This window comes from Ovis aries, chromosome 8, assembly GCF_016772045.2.
Source record: "Ovis aries strain OAR_USU_Benz2616 breed Rambouillet chromosome 8, ARS-UI_Ramb_v3.0, whole genome shotgun sequence".
Classification (NCBI taxonomy): Eukaryota; Metazoa; Chordata; class Mammalia; order Artiodactyla; family Bovidae; genus Ovis; species Ovis aries.
Window position 1 is genome coordinate 10329633 of NC_056061.1, and position 16217 is coordinate 10345849.

The following is a 16217-nucleotide window of genomic DNA, read 5'->3' on the forward strand; positions in this document are numbered from 1 at the left end:
AAAGATAACTGGCGTGTATGATAATTCTTATTGATGAGAGATGACTGTAAACCCTGGAAATCAGAACAATGTTCCCGTAAAGATTTCTGATTCTTCTCTTTTGATATCTAGTTCTAACTCTCATGTAGAGACCCAGGGTACATCAATAAACTTTTCCAAGGCTATTTTCCCATCTGTCAAGAGGAATAGTACCTGCCTTTGGCCACCTCATGTGAAGAGTTGACTCATTGGAAAAGACTCTGATGCTGGGAGGGATTGGGGGCAGGAGGAGAAGGGGACGACAGAGGATGAGATGGCTGAATGGCATCACCAACTTGATGGACGTGAGTTTGAGTGAACTCCCTGTGATGGACAGGGAGGCCTGGCGTGCTGCGATTCATGGGGTTGCAAAGAGTTGGACACGACTGAGTGGCTGAACTGAACTGAACTACCTACCTCTAAATTGTTCTAAGGCTCAAAGAAGGAGTATATGGACAGCTCTTTGAATCATCACGAAATATCCTGCTAATCTCATTAAAAATTAAAACCAGCTGTTAGACTTGCACCTTCTCCTCTGCAAGATTTTTTGTTTCATCACCTGTTTTTTCTTCCTTTCTCATTTCTCAGATAATGAAGTGTTCTACCTCCTTCTCAATGTGTGTGTCTTCTGAGTATTTAAATTAAAAGTTGGGCATTTTCACTCATACGCGAAAACTCCTCTTTTAAATTGGGTGGTTTATTTTTTTCTCCCAACCATTCCACTGATCCTCAAAAAATTCCTAATTATAAAATAGAAATTTATATGATTGTTCTTCAGTATCACCTTATGCGTTAGTTTGGAAATAATTATGTATATAGTTAATAAAATCAAGTTAAATATTGAGTAGAATTTTAGCAAACAGTGGAAACGGATTTCTTACATTCAGGAATTCTTTTTAATCTATTATGCACATAAAGAAACCATTTTTATATTACAGTTTAAGATTGATGGGGTTTACGCTTTAAAATTTTTTGTTAATATGTAAATCACAGAAAACATACGAATTATAAGTGAAGGTGTCAACTGTACAGTCACAAACCTAAATTAAATGAGACAGCATAGGTCCCCTCAAGTTCCCTCCTAATTACTGTCCTTTCCCTTCTCCCCAAGATAGTCTCTATTCTGACATACAGTGCCACAGGTAAATGCTGCCTTGGTTTTGAACAACAACTGGTTTATGGCTGCTACTTTCATACAGCATATGTTTAATAAAAATTATCCATGTAATTTCATGTAGCTACAATTCCTTCATTTTCATTGCTGTTTACTATTTCATAGTATGAATACACCACCGTTTATCTCTTCTATTGCTGGACCTTTAGAGTTTATAAATAATGCTGTTATGAACACCGTTGTACAGGTGTTTACATGCATAGGTTTATGCGTTTTACCTGAGTCATAGAATGTCCACATATACCCATATTCATTACACATGTAAAGTTAAAATTGAGACCATAAAACCACTTGCTGTGAAAAATTATATTACATCATTTTCTTCACAATAATATTTCCTGTTTGTTTTTTTCTTTGACCCTTTCAGAGTTCTGAATGAGTTTATCATGAAAAACCCTAGTTTGGAGAATAAAAAAGACCAAAGAGACCTCCAGGTACGTCATTGTGAATTGAGTGCTGGTGCCAAAACTCTGTTTCTCAATGCTCTCAAATCTAAGCTGGGAAGGTCAGATAAGATCATCTGTGAAGTTTCGTATGTGCGCCTATGTATGCACGGAGATATAATGGGTTCTCCTTGTTTCTTCAGGATGTGACTCATAAAATAGTGGATGCAATTGGTGCAATTGCTGGTTCTTCTTTGGAACAGACAACATGGCTGCGGCGAAATCTTGAAGTTAAGCCTTCTCCCAAAATAATGGTTGATGGAACCAATTTGGAATCTGATGTTGAAGGTATTGATCCCCCCTACACTGAAGTTTGTATTTGTAGGCATCTGTCCCTTGGTGGCTCAGCTGTAAAGAATCTGCCCGCAATGCAGGAGACACAGGTTCAATCCCTGGGTCAGGAAGATCCCCTGGAGGAAGAAATGGCAACCCACTCCAGTATTCTTGCCTGGAGAATCCCATGGACAGAGAAGCCTGGCTGGCTGCAGTTCATGGGGTCACAGGAGACAAACACAACTTAGCAACTGAAGCACCACCACCACTCATTGAGAAATTATTGCAGTCAGCGCTATAATCGCTATAAAATCCCCCCTTTTCTCGTGTTTAACATGTAGTTCTTTTCAGTGGGGAAAAAACCTAACTGCGTCTTTACCCGTCTTTTTTCTTATTTAGATATGTTATCACCTGCAGTGGGAACCTCAGACATAACCCCTTCTGTATATAGCGTCCATGCGTTGGCATTACTCTCTGAGGTAAATAGTGTCAGATGTTTTCACATGAACTTCCAAGTAAACAGTAAGTAGTTCTTACAAAGGAGATTTTAATTTGAAATACTATTTTGTAGTTCAAGAAATCAGTATATAAAATAAAGTTTAGACTTTGTGTTCAGATTAGTAGTTTGTTAAATATTAATGACAGCACTTTAGACCTTGCCCCCCCCCACCATGCACTATTTTTTTTTTTTTTTTTTTTACAAGTGTACTGTTTGAAAATGAACAGTGCTTTTGTATCACAGTTTGGTAGGGAAGGGTGGAAGTGCTATAACGATGCTGGTCACTATTAAGTATTTACAGTTTACCAAACATTTTTATGGGCTTCCCTGATAGCTCAGTTGGTAAAGAATCCACCTGCAGTGCAGGAGACCCCGGTTCGATTCCTGGGTCTGGAAGATTCGCTGGAGAAAGGATACACTACCCACTCCAGTATTCTTGGGCTTCCCTTGTGGCTGAGCTTGTAAAGAATCCGCCCGCAATGTGGGAGACCTGGGTTCAATGCCTGGGTTGGGAAGATCCCCTGGAGAAGGGAAAGGCTACCCCCTCCAGAATTCTGGCCTGGAGAATTCCATGGACTGTGTAGTCCACGGTGTCACAAAGAGTCAGACATGACTTTAGCAGCTTTAGACATTGCCACCCCCATGCACTATTTTTAACAAGTGTACTGTGTAAAATGGAACAGTGCTTTTGTATCACAGTTTGGTAGGGAAGGGTAGAAGTGATATAAAGATGCTGGTCACTATGAAGTATTTACAGTTTACCAAATATTTTTATATACATGCTCTGACTTCCCTGGTGGCTCAGAGGTTAAAGCATCTGCCTGCAATGTGGGAGACCTGGATTCGATCCCTGGGTCGGGAAGATTCCCCTGGAGAAGGAGATGGCAACTCACTCCAGTATTCTTGCCTGGAGAATCCCATGGATGGAGGAGCCTGGTGGGCTACAGTCCACTGGGTCGCAAACAGTCGGACACGACTAAGCGACTTCACTTTCACTTTCTTTCATACAGACCTGCAGTTCCCTTTTGTTTCCCCTTTACAGATGAGGATACTGAACCTTACAAAGATTAGGACAGTATGACTAAAGGCAGATAGCTAATTGACAGAGTTGCATCCCAATTCACGAGGCTAGATTTTTCCTAAACCCCCTGGTAACCCAGTCAGGGAGAGAGGTACTGAGTTTCTGGTCTTAAATTTGGTGTTTACTCCCTGTCACACTGGAAAGTTCTTAGCCTCTCTTTTTCTCTTCTTCCTGGTAATATTCGCCCATATGTATATTCTTCAGTCACAGTGGAGAGGGATGCAAACAGTGGCAGAAGCCATTCATGTAGAGACGGAGTTAGGGAATTTGCTTTTAGGTTTTTCTAATGTTAAGGTATTCTAGATGTTCTTACAGACTGAAAACCACCTCTAGATGCTGTCGGTTTCAGCTCGCAGATTACACATTCCATTTCTTTTTTTTTTTTTTTTTCAGGTTTTGGCTCATCTTTTGGATATGGTTTTCTACAGTGATGAAAAAGAACGAGTCATTCCTTTACTTGTAAATATTATGCATTATGTTGTGCCGTACCTCCGAAATCATAGGTACTACCATTATTTAACTAGATGTGTTAGTTAACTCGTAGTCTGTTAAAAATAAGTTGTGTTCCTTTATTCAGTTCCCTGGTGGCTCAGATGGTAAAGCGTCTGCCTGCAATGCAAGAGACCCGGGTTCAGTCCCTGGGTCGGGAAGATCTCCTGGAGAAGGAAATGGCAACCCACTCCAGTATTCTTGCCTGGAAAATTCCATGGACAGAGAAGCCTGGTAGTCTACAGTCCATGGGGTCACAAAGAGTCGGACAAGACTGAGTGACTTCACTTCACTTCCTTTATTCCAAAAATGAAATTATCACAAAATGACTTTATTTTTACCTTAAATTATAGTGATAAAAAATGTTTCTCTTACACAAGTGCTTTCTATTTCCCATCATTGCTATAGGTAAATGTGAACACTTATGAGTAACTTAATATGATGAATAAAGTCATAACAGAGGTTAATGTGGTTTTCCTTCCTCCCAGCGCACATAATGCCCCCAGTTATCGAGCCTGTGTCCAGCTGCTGAGCAGTCTTAGTGGGTATCAGTACACACGGAGAGCTTGGAAAAAAGAAGCCTTTGACCTCTTTATGGATCCCAGTTTCTTTCAGATGGATGCCTCTTGTGTTAACCAGTAAGTCCTCCTGCTTCTATTCAACATGCTAATGCATTTCACAGAATCTGTTGAAATCAACTGCTATCTGCAGTAGAACACTTTTTAATACTAACAACTAGATGTTAATTACATATCATGATCCTGGTTTCTTTCAGTTGGAGAGCGATCATGGACAATCTGATGACACATGATAAGACGACGTTTAGAGATTTAATGAGTGAGTACTGAGGATGACAACCCAAGCGTCTTTCCTGTACACGAGCCATTCTTATTTGCTTTGCTCTTGTCCAGAAACTACTGAATTAGCTCTTTGTCAGGTAATAGTGATGCTTAGTGCCCTACAGGAATATAATGTTGAAACTTGAGGAAGACAGCATAGTGGATAAATCAGCAGTAAACTATTCGGCCTTGTCACATCTGTCTCTAACTTGTTCCCCCAGCACATAGCATGGAACCCGGCACTCAGTAATCACCGAAGGAAGGACTGACCGCCAGGAAGGCGGAGAAAAGCAGGCAACAGGGACAGAACTATCAAACAAGTCACTCTAAGCCCTGGGGCTCTGGGGGGTTCCCCGGCCATCCATCCTGGGGGCAGGACTCCAGGCTTCCACTACCGGGGGTGTGGATTCCATCCTTGGTAGGGGAAGTGAGACCCCAAAAAGAAGATACTGGGGCTGTGTTTATCTCCTCTGAATGAAGAAAGAGTAGAGTCACTTTCCACCCCACTAATTATCTATTTTGTTTGCTTATAAATTGGAGTTCCTCATAGTATTTCATCTGGAAAAAAAAAGTTTTCTTGATTTTCTTAAAGTTTGAAAATTATCCAACTAATGATCTTAAATAGCAGTGAAGTTGGATGAATCCTCAGAATTTTATGTCCCTTTTTAACCAAGCTACAGTTTCCCCTCTAGAAAAGGACAGTGTATTCTCTAATCTCCACAGGTTTGTTTTAAGGTTGAGATTCATCTTTTTAACAATTATTTATTAAAAGACAAAAATGTGCCAGGCTTTATGCTCACCTTAATCCAATAAGTAAAATTATTTCAGAGAGCAAGTAAGAAGTTGTGAAGGAAATAGGGCGCTACAGTAGATTTTAAATAACAGCTCAGGAACTCATACTTGAGGTGAAACTAAAAAAAAAGACAGCTATGAGCATGCCTAGGGACAAAGTATTCTAGGAAATAAAGGACAAAAATTATAAAGTCCTCAGGATAGGAACAAGCTTACTGAGTTCACGAAAGAGCAAAGACGACAGAGTGGCTGCAAAGAGGGAATGGGGGTGAGTACAAGACAGGAGGGAGCGCTCGGCAGGCTTGGCTGGACCAGGCCAGAAGTTACCAAAATAATGAGAAGGATTTAGGCAGACGGCATAAAATAATAAAGGGCTTCATAAAGGGGCATTGTTAGTGATCTCACCTTCTGAAGCCTACGTCAGTCCTCAGTTGCCTTCTCTCTCCACATAGCACTGTTCTCTGCCTTGTGTGTGCTGGTTCTGTGTGCCAGCGCATCTGCCTCAGAGAAGAGCTCCCCAGTCCTCCACCTGGAGCGCCTCTCTCTCGGATGTCATAGGGTTTCTAGACATTCTTAAAAATGAAAAGTGCAAGCATCTTTTTTCAAATCGCTAAATGACTGTGACAGCCTCTTACTTGCTTTTTTATCCCCCTCAGCTCGTGTAGCTGTGGCCCAGAGCAGTTCGCTTAATCTCTTTGCAAACCGTGATGTGGAACTAGAGCAGAGAGCCATGCTTCTGAAAAGATTAGCATTTGCTATTTTTAGCAGTGAAATTGACCAGTATCAGAAATATCTTCCCGATATACAAGGTAAACAGTGGAAAACTATTTTCTCTATTTTCCAAACTGTTGAGTTTTTGTTGTTCCTGAAAAAATACTTTCCATAAGTTATAAGTTGGGGTGAAATATTTAACAAATGTTGGTGGATAGAGAATGTTGTAGAATTAGAAATTGATTCTATTGAAACAACAAAAATTAATTATCACTCGTATGTAAAAGAAATCAAACACTGCGTTTATAGGACTTGCGTAAATATGGTCTCTATTTTATTATTTGGGTCAAATTTCCTGGGAAGTCATGTTTGAGAATGAGATGTAAGACTGTTTGGCTGCAGCCAGGCATATTAGTGGTTTTTTTGTTGTTTTTTTTTTTTTTGTGGATGAGAGGTTATACATCTTTAAAGGAGGAGACTGAAATAGACGCATAACCAGGAAATTTTAGCTAGAAGTTAGAATTTGGGGGCAGAGCAGCGGGTTATGTAAGGTTTCTGATCTCTTTCATCACATGGGTTTGGCGGTCCTGTGTCCTGGAGGGTATCGGTGCAGTCATCACCCTGAGCCGCCAGTGGCCCTGTAGCGGGAGTGAACTTGCCCAGGCAGAACTGTTTGCCGCACACAAGTCAGCGTGCAGGCAGCCACCAGCCTCGGCAGGCGGTGTGGGGACTGGGTTGAGAATGAGAGTTGTCATCTCTTTACAGAGATTATTCCTCGCTCTCTGAAGATAAAGGACTCCTTCTTTTCTGACTCTTTATACCTAATGTCCAGTGTACATCGTACACACGATTTGTCCTGTGATGTTTTTAACATTGACTCTATTGGTGCTTCTCAAAGTGTGGTCCATGGGCCAATATCAATCTGTTATTCCATCCATGATAAGTACAGAAAGACAGAGTAAGCATTTTAAGCCTTTACAGCAATTTTTCTAGTAAAAATCAAATTAATGAAAGAATCTGCACCAGATTACAAATTTTTTAAAAAGTTGATTCTTCATCTTAGTTTTGGAAATAATAGATTATATCGAAATGTTCATATGGAAATGATACTAAACATTTAGATATTGAAAATATACTGGGTTTTGTTTGTTTGTTTGTTTGTTTGTTTGTTTGTTTTCAGAGAGATTGGTTGAGAGTCTTCGTCTGCCCCAAGTGCCAACTCTTCACTCTCAAGTGTTCCTGTTTTTCAGAGTGTTACTTTTGAGAATGTCTCCACAACATCTTACCTCGCTCTGGCCTACCATGATCACAGAACTTGTGAGTTAATTTTAACTCAGGTAGTAAATCTGAATTATAAATCAATGTGACAAGTATCGGCACGCTTACTGGATAAAAACTGATTTTGGAAGTGAACTGAACTCTAGTTAAGCCGAGGTTTTTACAGCTGAAACTAGTAAAACGCGTCAGATTGCGTCTCCATGGTTTACACTGACATGTGCAGTATTCAGGGTCATCAGCTCCTTGTGAATCGTCACTTCACCCGACCTGGCTTAGTTCACTCTCTTCTACATGACAAGGTTTACCTGTGCCATGGTTCACTCTCTTCTACATGACAAGGTTTACCTGTGCCATGGTTCACTCTCTTCTACATGACAAGGTTTACCTGTGCCATGGCTGCCGGGCCTGGCTCCACCTATAGTGGGACCTCCAGGGTGGTTAGAGGTGGGTTAGCTGGATGTCAGGCTTCCCTGGTGGCTCAGAGGGTAAAGCATCTGCCTCCAATGCGGGAGACCTGGGTTCAATCCCTGGGTCAGGAAGATGCCCTGGAGAAGGAAATGGCGACCCACTCCAGTACTCTTGCCTGGAAAATTTCATGGATGGAGGAGTCTGGTGGGCTACAGTCCATGGGGCTGCAAAGAGTCGGACACGGACAGGACTGAGCAACTTCACTTTTTTTTTTTAAGCTGAATTTAGTGGCCTGAAGGCATGTATCACTCTGAAATGCAGCTCTTACCCAGATAAATTGCTTCAGAGACTCTCTGATAAGATTTTGTAAAGTCCCAAACAATAAAACCTTCTTAAGTCCCAGATACCAGCCCATTCTCCTCTCAGACCAAACCATCACCCTCATCTGAATGCCTTGGGAGGGTGGGCGAGGGGGAAGAGATGAGTAAGGAAAGAGAAAACCATCTCTTAACTCTGAAAACCCAGCCCTATACTTTCCTCACAAACAAATGGCTGTAACATGGGTCTTTTTAGGTAACTATAACTTTGTTCCATAATCACCAAATAAGAGCATGCTTTCATCCCACCTCTGCCAGATGAGTAGCATGGCTCTGTGCTAAACATCCAGTTTTATTTTTAGAAACTAAGTATAATTTAATGATCCTAACATTGTATCCTAAAATTTCTGTTTGGATTGATGAAAATATAGCCTAAAGATAACTTGAAGGAAGGATTAGATAAACATTTGACACTTATTCCGTGGTCTTCAGGTACAGGTGTTTTTACTGATGGAGCAGGAACTCACTGCTGATGAAGACATTTCACGGTAATATGTAATTCATTTCAGTATTGTCAGTGTTTAGTGTCCTAAATCATCCAGAGTGTTACAACTAGGATGGAATAGACACTATTTCATCTGAATAGTTTATGTATTTAGTCTCTTGTTATCCAATTTATCGCTTTGGGCTATAGTACAGTTTCATGTATACCTTAGGTTTTTTAGACTGAATTAAACTATCTAAATTTGCAGCTGTGGGCCTCTAGACATAAATGCAGTTTCAGGCAATACTGTTTCTACAGTTCTGTCACTGCAGTAACGTAGCAGCATTGCTGTGTGAACAAGGTTGGTTTTAGTAGGTCATCTCTATTCCCTGAAGCATTCAGCAAAACCTATTATGGCAGCTAATCTGTAACTAAGGTATCAAATGTCCATATCTTCCAGAAGGATCTCAGTTTAATGTGCTAGAATTTTATTCTTTGTAGTGAAGCAGTTTATTAATAGACGGCTAAACATAATTTATTTATTTATTTATTTTTTTAGTTTTTTTATTTTTTAAATTTTAAAATCTTTAATTCTTACATGCATTCCCAAACATGAATCCCCCTCCCACCTCCCTCCCCATAACATCTTTCTGGGTCATCCCCATGCACCAGCCCCAAGCATGCTGCATCCTGCGTCAGACATAGACTGGCGATTCAATTCACATGATAGTATACGTGTTAGAATGTCATTCTCCCAAATCATCCCACCCTCTCCCTCTCCCTCTGAGTCCAAAAGTCCGTTATACACATCTGTGTCTCTTTCCCTGTCTTGCATACAGGGTCGTCATTGCCATCTTCCTAAATTCCATATATATGTGTTAGTATACTGTATTGGTGTTTTTCTTTCTGGCTTACTTCACTCTGTATAATCGGCTCCAGTTTCATCCATCTCATCAGGAATTTTTGTACAAACCAGTTTATAAATTGAAAAGTTGACACTATGTGTCTTGAATTTGTCTGCTCCCCTTCAGTGCTAGGTTTCTAAGTGTCCCCTGTGCTAATGACCATGTGGGTTCTGAGAGGAACTTTCCCTCTCACTATCTTTACAGAAGGGCACTGAGTAGCAGGGAGGCCTGTTAGTTTCACAGCTTATATTTTTATCCTTCTTGAGTATAGTTATTCTCTGCTATTTTTATAGTCTTAATATTTAAAAGAACAGAAATGAATTTTTGATTTGAGAATAGTATAATTTAGTCATGACCTTGCTTAGCAATTACTGGTACATTTATCAAACTGATTATGAAAAATATTAGCTGGCATTTTAAGATTTTCCAGGAATTACTTGTCAGTAAGAGGGTACAACTGCTGACAGCACTGTCCCCTGCCTACAGGACTTCAGGCCCCTCTGTGGCTGGTCTGGAGACAACCTACACAGGAGGTAATGGCTTTTCTACTTCATACAACAGCCAGCGGTGGTTAAACCTCTATCTCTCTGCTTGCAAATTTTTGGATTTGGCTCTGGCATTGCCCTCCGAAAATCTTCCTCAATTTCAGATGTAAGTAAATTAAAGATATTAAATAGACATTTTGGAAATGCATTTGCTTTGGTCAGTGACATCTAAGATAGAACTTTTTGTGTAAGTAGAAGTATTTCTAATTTTTATTAAAATGTAATACTTTTTGGCAGGAGGATGGTGGGGCAACACTGTTATTGGTTGGAGATGGTTATCATAGATCTATTAAGACCAAGAGACTATTCAGTCAACAGGTTGAGTAGCCAGCAGATGTGAGGCCATGGGATACGACTCACCAGCTTCAGGCCCAGTGTAGGAGGTGGTGGTGGTGGTAGCGTAGTAGCTAAGTCATGTCCAACTCTTTTATGACCCCATGAACTGTAGCGGGCCAGGCTTCTCTGTCCATGGGATTTTCTAGATGCAAATGCTGGAGTGGGTTGCCATTTCCTACTCCAGGGGATCTTCCGAACCCAGGGACTGAACCCATGCTTCCTGCATCAGCAGGCAGCTTCCTTACACCTTTACTTTCAGATGATAGTGAAGTGAGCTAGAGGTGGCAGAGGGGAAGAGGGAGAAATTAATATAACCAAATTCTCATGAAATGCCTTGTTCATAAGTGCTCAAAATACTTAATTATGGTTTTTCATATTTGAGTTTCCCTGGTGGCTCAGCCAGTAAAGAAACTGCCTACAATGCAGGAGACCCAGGTTCAATCCCTGGGTTGGGAAGATCCCCTGGAAAAGGGAATGGCTACCCACTCCAGTATCCTTGCCTGGAGAATTCCATGGACAGAGGAGCCTGGTGGGCTACAGTCCATGGGGTTGCAAAGAGTCAGACACAACTAAGCAGCTATCACTTTCACTTTTTTTCATATTTATTAAAGTAATGTGCAAGCACTATAAGATTGTTTCATTAATATGTGGCTAATTGGAGAATTTATATACATCATTAATTATGCACTTATAAATTGTGTTGTATTATTCTATCCAATATATTCAAGAATATTGGCTATTAATAGGGTGCAATGGAATATTAATAGGATAAAGAGTAAGATACCAGAACCTTTTTTCTCTAAAAACTGCTGTTGCACAAGCTTACTCTTCATTGACTGTAATGGTAAGAACTAGGAATTTTTTTACATCAATTCACATTCCTTTTTTTCCCCCCATTTGAAACCATATATATCCACTTCTTAATGAATTTCAGTGGTTGGGTGTCTGTTAAAATGATATTACTCCTGAAGAAATTTAGAAAAGGATACTAAGCAGAATTGTAGGAAACTGTCCAAAATTAACCAGGAAGCTTTTGTTCACAGAGGTAATACAACTATAGTCTTCATTCACCTTTCTTTTTTAGCTTCCATGGTGAGAACCATAATGAGCTTACCCTCTTGTCAAGATATAGAAAAGGGATCAAAAATGTAGTATCAACTACAGGGTTTTTTTTTTTTTTAACTATGTCTTTTTTTTTTTTTTTTTAAAGAAAATCTATAAGGTGGTAAAAGATAACATGGAGAATTTAATAATTTTTGAAAGAGTAATATCTTTTTATTCATGATTTTTTCAAATGTTTAAAAAGATGCTTAGGCTTACTAGTAAGAGAAATTCAAATTAAAGTTATTAGTAACTATCAGAATGGTAAAGATCTAAAAGTGTATCTCCTTTTCCCTTAAGTAGAAACATTCTTACTAGTGTTGGAAGTATACATTGATATTTTCTCATTTTTCTCCAAAGAGGTTTATATTTACCAATATTCAGAATACATATTTTCCTTAGGCCAATAATTCTGCTATAGCCTATGATTTATCCAACCACTGTCCTCTCAGACATGCACAAAATTCAGCAATTCATAAGGGTATCCATTATGGCAGTATTTGTAATAGCAGAAAATTGGACAGTCTAGGAAACGGGTTAAGTCAATACCTTCCAACACTGGAGGACTATGTAGCTTATAAAAAGCATGGCATTGTATATGATCTTTCTCCAAGATACGTAATTAAAATAAACAGCAGTCATTTTTATGTATTGAAAGAGGTGGGAGTTGCTTGTGTGAATCCATGCTTTTTTATGCATAAACTCCAGATGGAGATAAACCGGCAGCATTGGTAGAACCTGTGGTGAGGGGAGAGAGACTACCTTTCTTTGGTACACCCTTTTATACTGTTTGAATTTTTTTCATAGATACTAATTTTACTTATTAAAGATGAAATTTTAAACACAAAAATAGAATGGAAGTGTACTCAGAAGCCCTATTTACATCTTCCTTAAATCCTTTCAGTCCTTTGCCCACCTTACTATGTAGGTAGGAAACATCTATGCTCATGAAAAAAATGGTGTTGAGTACTTTCCAGTTTTCATGTGTTCATTACAAATGTTCATTTACTCACTTCAACTCTGTGGGGTAGTTGACAGGGTCTTTACTTACTGACGAAGGCTCAGGTTAACAAACAAGCTCAAGGGGACAGGGCTGCAGGCAGCTCAGCTGAACATGAATCCATGTACATGGTAGAGTCGTGATGTGTCTACTGTATTTAAGTGGCCCTGTCTTAGAGGCACCGTGTGTATCCTACTGATACTGATACCATTCTTCTATACATAGGTACCGATGGGCCTTCATTCCAGAAGTCTCAGATGATTCTGGTTTGGAAGTCAGAAGGCAGGGCATACATCAACGAGAATTTAAACCTTACGTAGTACGACTAGCAAAACTTCTTCGGAAAAGGGCAAAGGTATTACATTCTTTTCAATGTATTTTTGTTAAGTATAAGCAGTTAACATTTGTAAGATGCAGCATACCTTATGTACAACTTCCACTATACATCAGGCTAATACATTGCAGATCTTTATTCAAGAAAATAGTGAGTTTCTTTCATCAGTAGGCCTTTGTTACAAATCTTTCGTCTTTTGCCTTCAGAAAATTTCAAAACTAAATTGTACACTATGGGGACAGTCTGGGTTGTTGTTTTGAGTACTAGATTGTAAGGCGTGCTTTGAGTGCTCAGAAATTTTCCAGTCTTCTGGAGTCCCCTATTCAGGCAGCAGCTCTTAAACCGCATTCCACAGACTACAGAGGTGGAATGGGGGACAGTGATTTCAAAGGAGGTTATATTCAAAGGACATGCAGAACTTGATTTAAAATCAAGTTGTTTGGGGACTAATAAGTAACAGAACGGAGATGAAGGTGAAAGTTGAATCCAGAGTGTAGGAACACACTTGGGTACCTTCATTTTGATATTGCAGGGTCTGAAAAAATAATCCTGACAAGAAATCCAGAAGCTATGCGGTTATAGGTACATTGTCATCCCTCTATTTCATAGTAATGAGTTTTTATAGAACTCCTCCCACAAAATAAAAATGTTTTATTGGAAAGCATTTTCTCATCCAAAACGCCTTAAAACAAGGTCTTCATGGCCAAGTCCACTTTTCACTGGAGCAAAGGCTATGAGTTCTAATCTTTCCTTCCACAGGACAAGGAGGAGGACTTTAAGACAGTGATTTTGGAGGGATTGGAGATGGCCAGTCATCAGGTGAGGGTGGCTTTTTGATGCTTGTGATATGGCAGCAAAAGTTGCCATATCTGGACCAAATCTTGAGACACAAACCCAGGTCTGGATTTCAGCAGTCCAGGAGAGGTAAAACAGGAAGGAAGTCTTTCCAGTGCAGACTGTCGAAGTGAAAGGAGAAGTCGTTCACATGGAAACATGTTTGACTTTTTAAATTTTAGTTATTACTGAGGCAGTGATTTAGTTCTGATTAAGAAGAACAGAAACACTAAAACAAGTGCACTCTTCTTGGTCAAGAGCTTTTTAGTAAAAAAGTCCTATTAAAAGTACCTCTTGGCAGGAATATAATCAAAAGGTTATACCATAGTTCCTTACATTTGGAAATCAGCTGTGTAGACGGTTCAAGCATATTACTTGTTTCCCTTCAGACTCAGTTCATCTCTGCAGACTCTTAAATGGCTATTGAATCACAGTTGGATTTAGGGCAGTAAAAGTGGTGTAGTTGCCAGTCCCAGGACTGTCATTAAAGCCAGCATTACTAGGTGAGAGGAAAGGAAAGTGATTTTGTACTAAGAAACAAACTGATAGCTGCTTTTTTTTTTTTTTTTAATTTGGCCATAGATAAAGAACAAAATGATCTTTTCTTATTTGTTCCTAGACTTCTGAGAAAGGAAAATAGATTCAAACAGGATTTTATTTTAAAATAGCAAACTCTGTTAAGCACACAATAAAATAAGCTGGATTTTGCATCTGCTTCTCCACTAGGAAACTAGTGGTATTAAAATACTAAGTAAACAATGAAAGTTTCTCAGCAACATCTTAGATGGCAAACCCCATTTGTTAACAAATATGAGAAACTATAATCGTGCTTCCTAAGTCCCACTTGATATTTTTTTCTACTTGTTGTTTTCATTGTCTTTACTCAGTATGTTTTCCCATGTATGATTCTGCCCCAGTTCAGACATCTTCAGATCTCTCAGAACATTCTCTAGATAGACTAATGTCTACAACTGTATTGTATAATTTAGTTGGCTTCTCAAATTAGCTGCTTAAGTATGTAAATTACTGTTTGTACTTGGTGAACATTCTTCACATACATTCTCATCTGACTTTTCTGCTGCCCCATTTTATAGGTTGCATCTTGCCCACAGTAAGGACATGGCAGAGCAGGATACCAGCCCTGGAGTAACTGCCTCCAGGGCCAGCTTTCCTTCCCCATGTGGTTTACAAGCTAGAAGCACATAGCAGGTCTCTCCTTGGAGTGCCTTTCCTTTCTCTGTGTGGTAGTAATTATTCATCAGACTCTCCTACTGTCTTGTGGCAGGCTTAAGCCTTCTGGCCACAATGTAATTGACTGATGTACTAACAGTGACGTGTATGAGACCTTCCATCCCTTCTTCTGTGGTCATTTTATGACCTAGTCCTCGGATACTTTAGTGGGAGTCCAGAAATCTGGGAGCTTTTTGAGTATATGCAAAGCACAAGATGAACTTTAGTCTTTGTCTATATGCAAAACCAATTCCGCTAATAACTAAGCTTACTTGTGCATTCTAGATGGAAAATCTTACTACACTGTACAGTTAATAATTGGCACCAGAAGGCCTCAGTCAGAAGCAGGTGTTTTAGCAAGTCTGGAATGGAGACTTAATGTCATCATTTGTATTCATTTTTTAACTCTGTTTAAGTTTTCTCACAGACTAAGGCCTTCAGTTGCTAACAGTTGCCTCTCTGTTTTCTGCAGAAAAATCCGGAGGAGGACAACTCAGGGAGAGCGCTGGGCTGGGAGCCGGGACACTTGCTGCTCACCATCTGCACTGTGCGCAGCCTCGAGCAGCTCCTGCCGTTCTTCAATGTGCTCAGCCAAGTCTTCAATAGCAAAGTCACCAGCCGATGCGCGGGACACTCAGGGAGCCCCGTCCTCTACTCCACCACCTTCCCCAACAAGGACATGAAGCTGGAAAACCACAAACCATTTTCCAGCAAAGCTAGGCAAAAAATAGAAGAGATGGTAGAAAAAGATTTTCTGGAAGGGGTGGTAAAAACTTGAACACCACAAGTGGTTCCATTTCGTTTAAATGTAATTATTTAAAACAAACATTTGCTTCGAGTTGTATAGTTTTTTTTGTTTTTTGGTATGTAACAAAACATGTTTCAGGTTGTATTTAATTTAAATATTTGTAAATAAGAACAAATGTCTGACTGTGGCCTGAATCAAGTTTAAATAACTGTGGGCTCATATTGATTATGGTGCCTAAGAGAGATCTATATATACGTAAACAGTCCACTATAGTCCATTGTTTTATTGTCCTGAGTTGTCTTAAATCTGCCAAATACACACTGCACATTTTTTCTATTCGTTTCAGGCTTTGTTTAATTTAGATGGGTTGGAGACTCT

General features: G+C 39.6%; 1 protein-coding gene across 11 annotated transcripts in view; it reads left to right on the forward strand.

Annotated features, from left to right (window-relative positions):
- DOP1A (DOP1 leucine zipper like protein A) overlaps positions 1-16175 on the forward strand; it is a 115038-nt gene extending 98863 nt beyond the window's left edge. For 6 of the 11 annotated variants that reach the window (XM_027972311.3, XM_042253174.2, XM_027972312.3 and 3 more), the window contains 13 exons: positions 1560-1626; positions 1779-1923; positions 2308-2387; positions 3882-3991; positions 4466-4615; positions 4753-4814; positions 6265-6417; positions 7500-7636; positions 8815-8870; positions 10198-10362; positions 12919-13048; positions 13787-13846; positions 15564-16175. In XM_027972311.3, coding sequence (XP_027828112.2) covers positions 1560-1626; positions 1779-1923; positions 2308-2387; positions 3882-3991; positions 4466-4615; positions 4753-4814; positions 6265-6417; positions 7500-7636; positions 8815-8870; positions 10198-10362; positions 12919-13048; positions 13787-13846; positions 15564-15869 — 1621 coding nt within the window. In that variant the 3' untranslated portion in view covers positions 15870-16175. The remainder of the gene's footprint in view (positions 1-1559; positions 1627-1778; positions 1924-2307; positions 2388-3881; positions 3992-4465; positions 4616-4752; positions 4815-6264; positions 6418-7499; positions 7637-8814; positions 8871-10197; positions 10363-12918; positions 13049-13786; positions 13847-15563) is intronic. The other 5 variants (XM_015097311.4, XM_060419384.1, XM_042253175.2 and 2 more) reach the window with 1 other exon arrangement.
- The last annotated feature ends 42 nt before the right edge of the window (positions 16176-16217 follow it).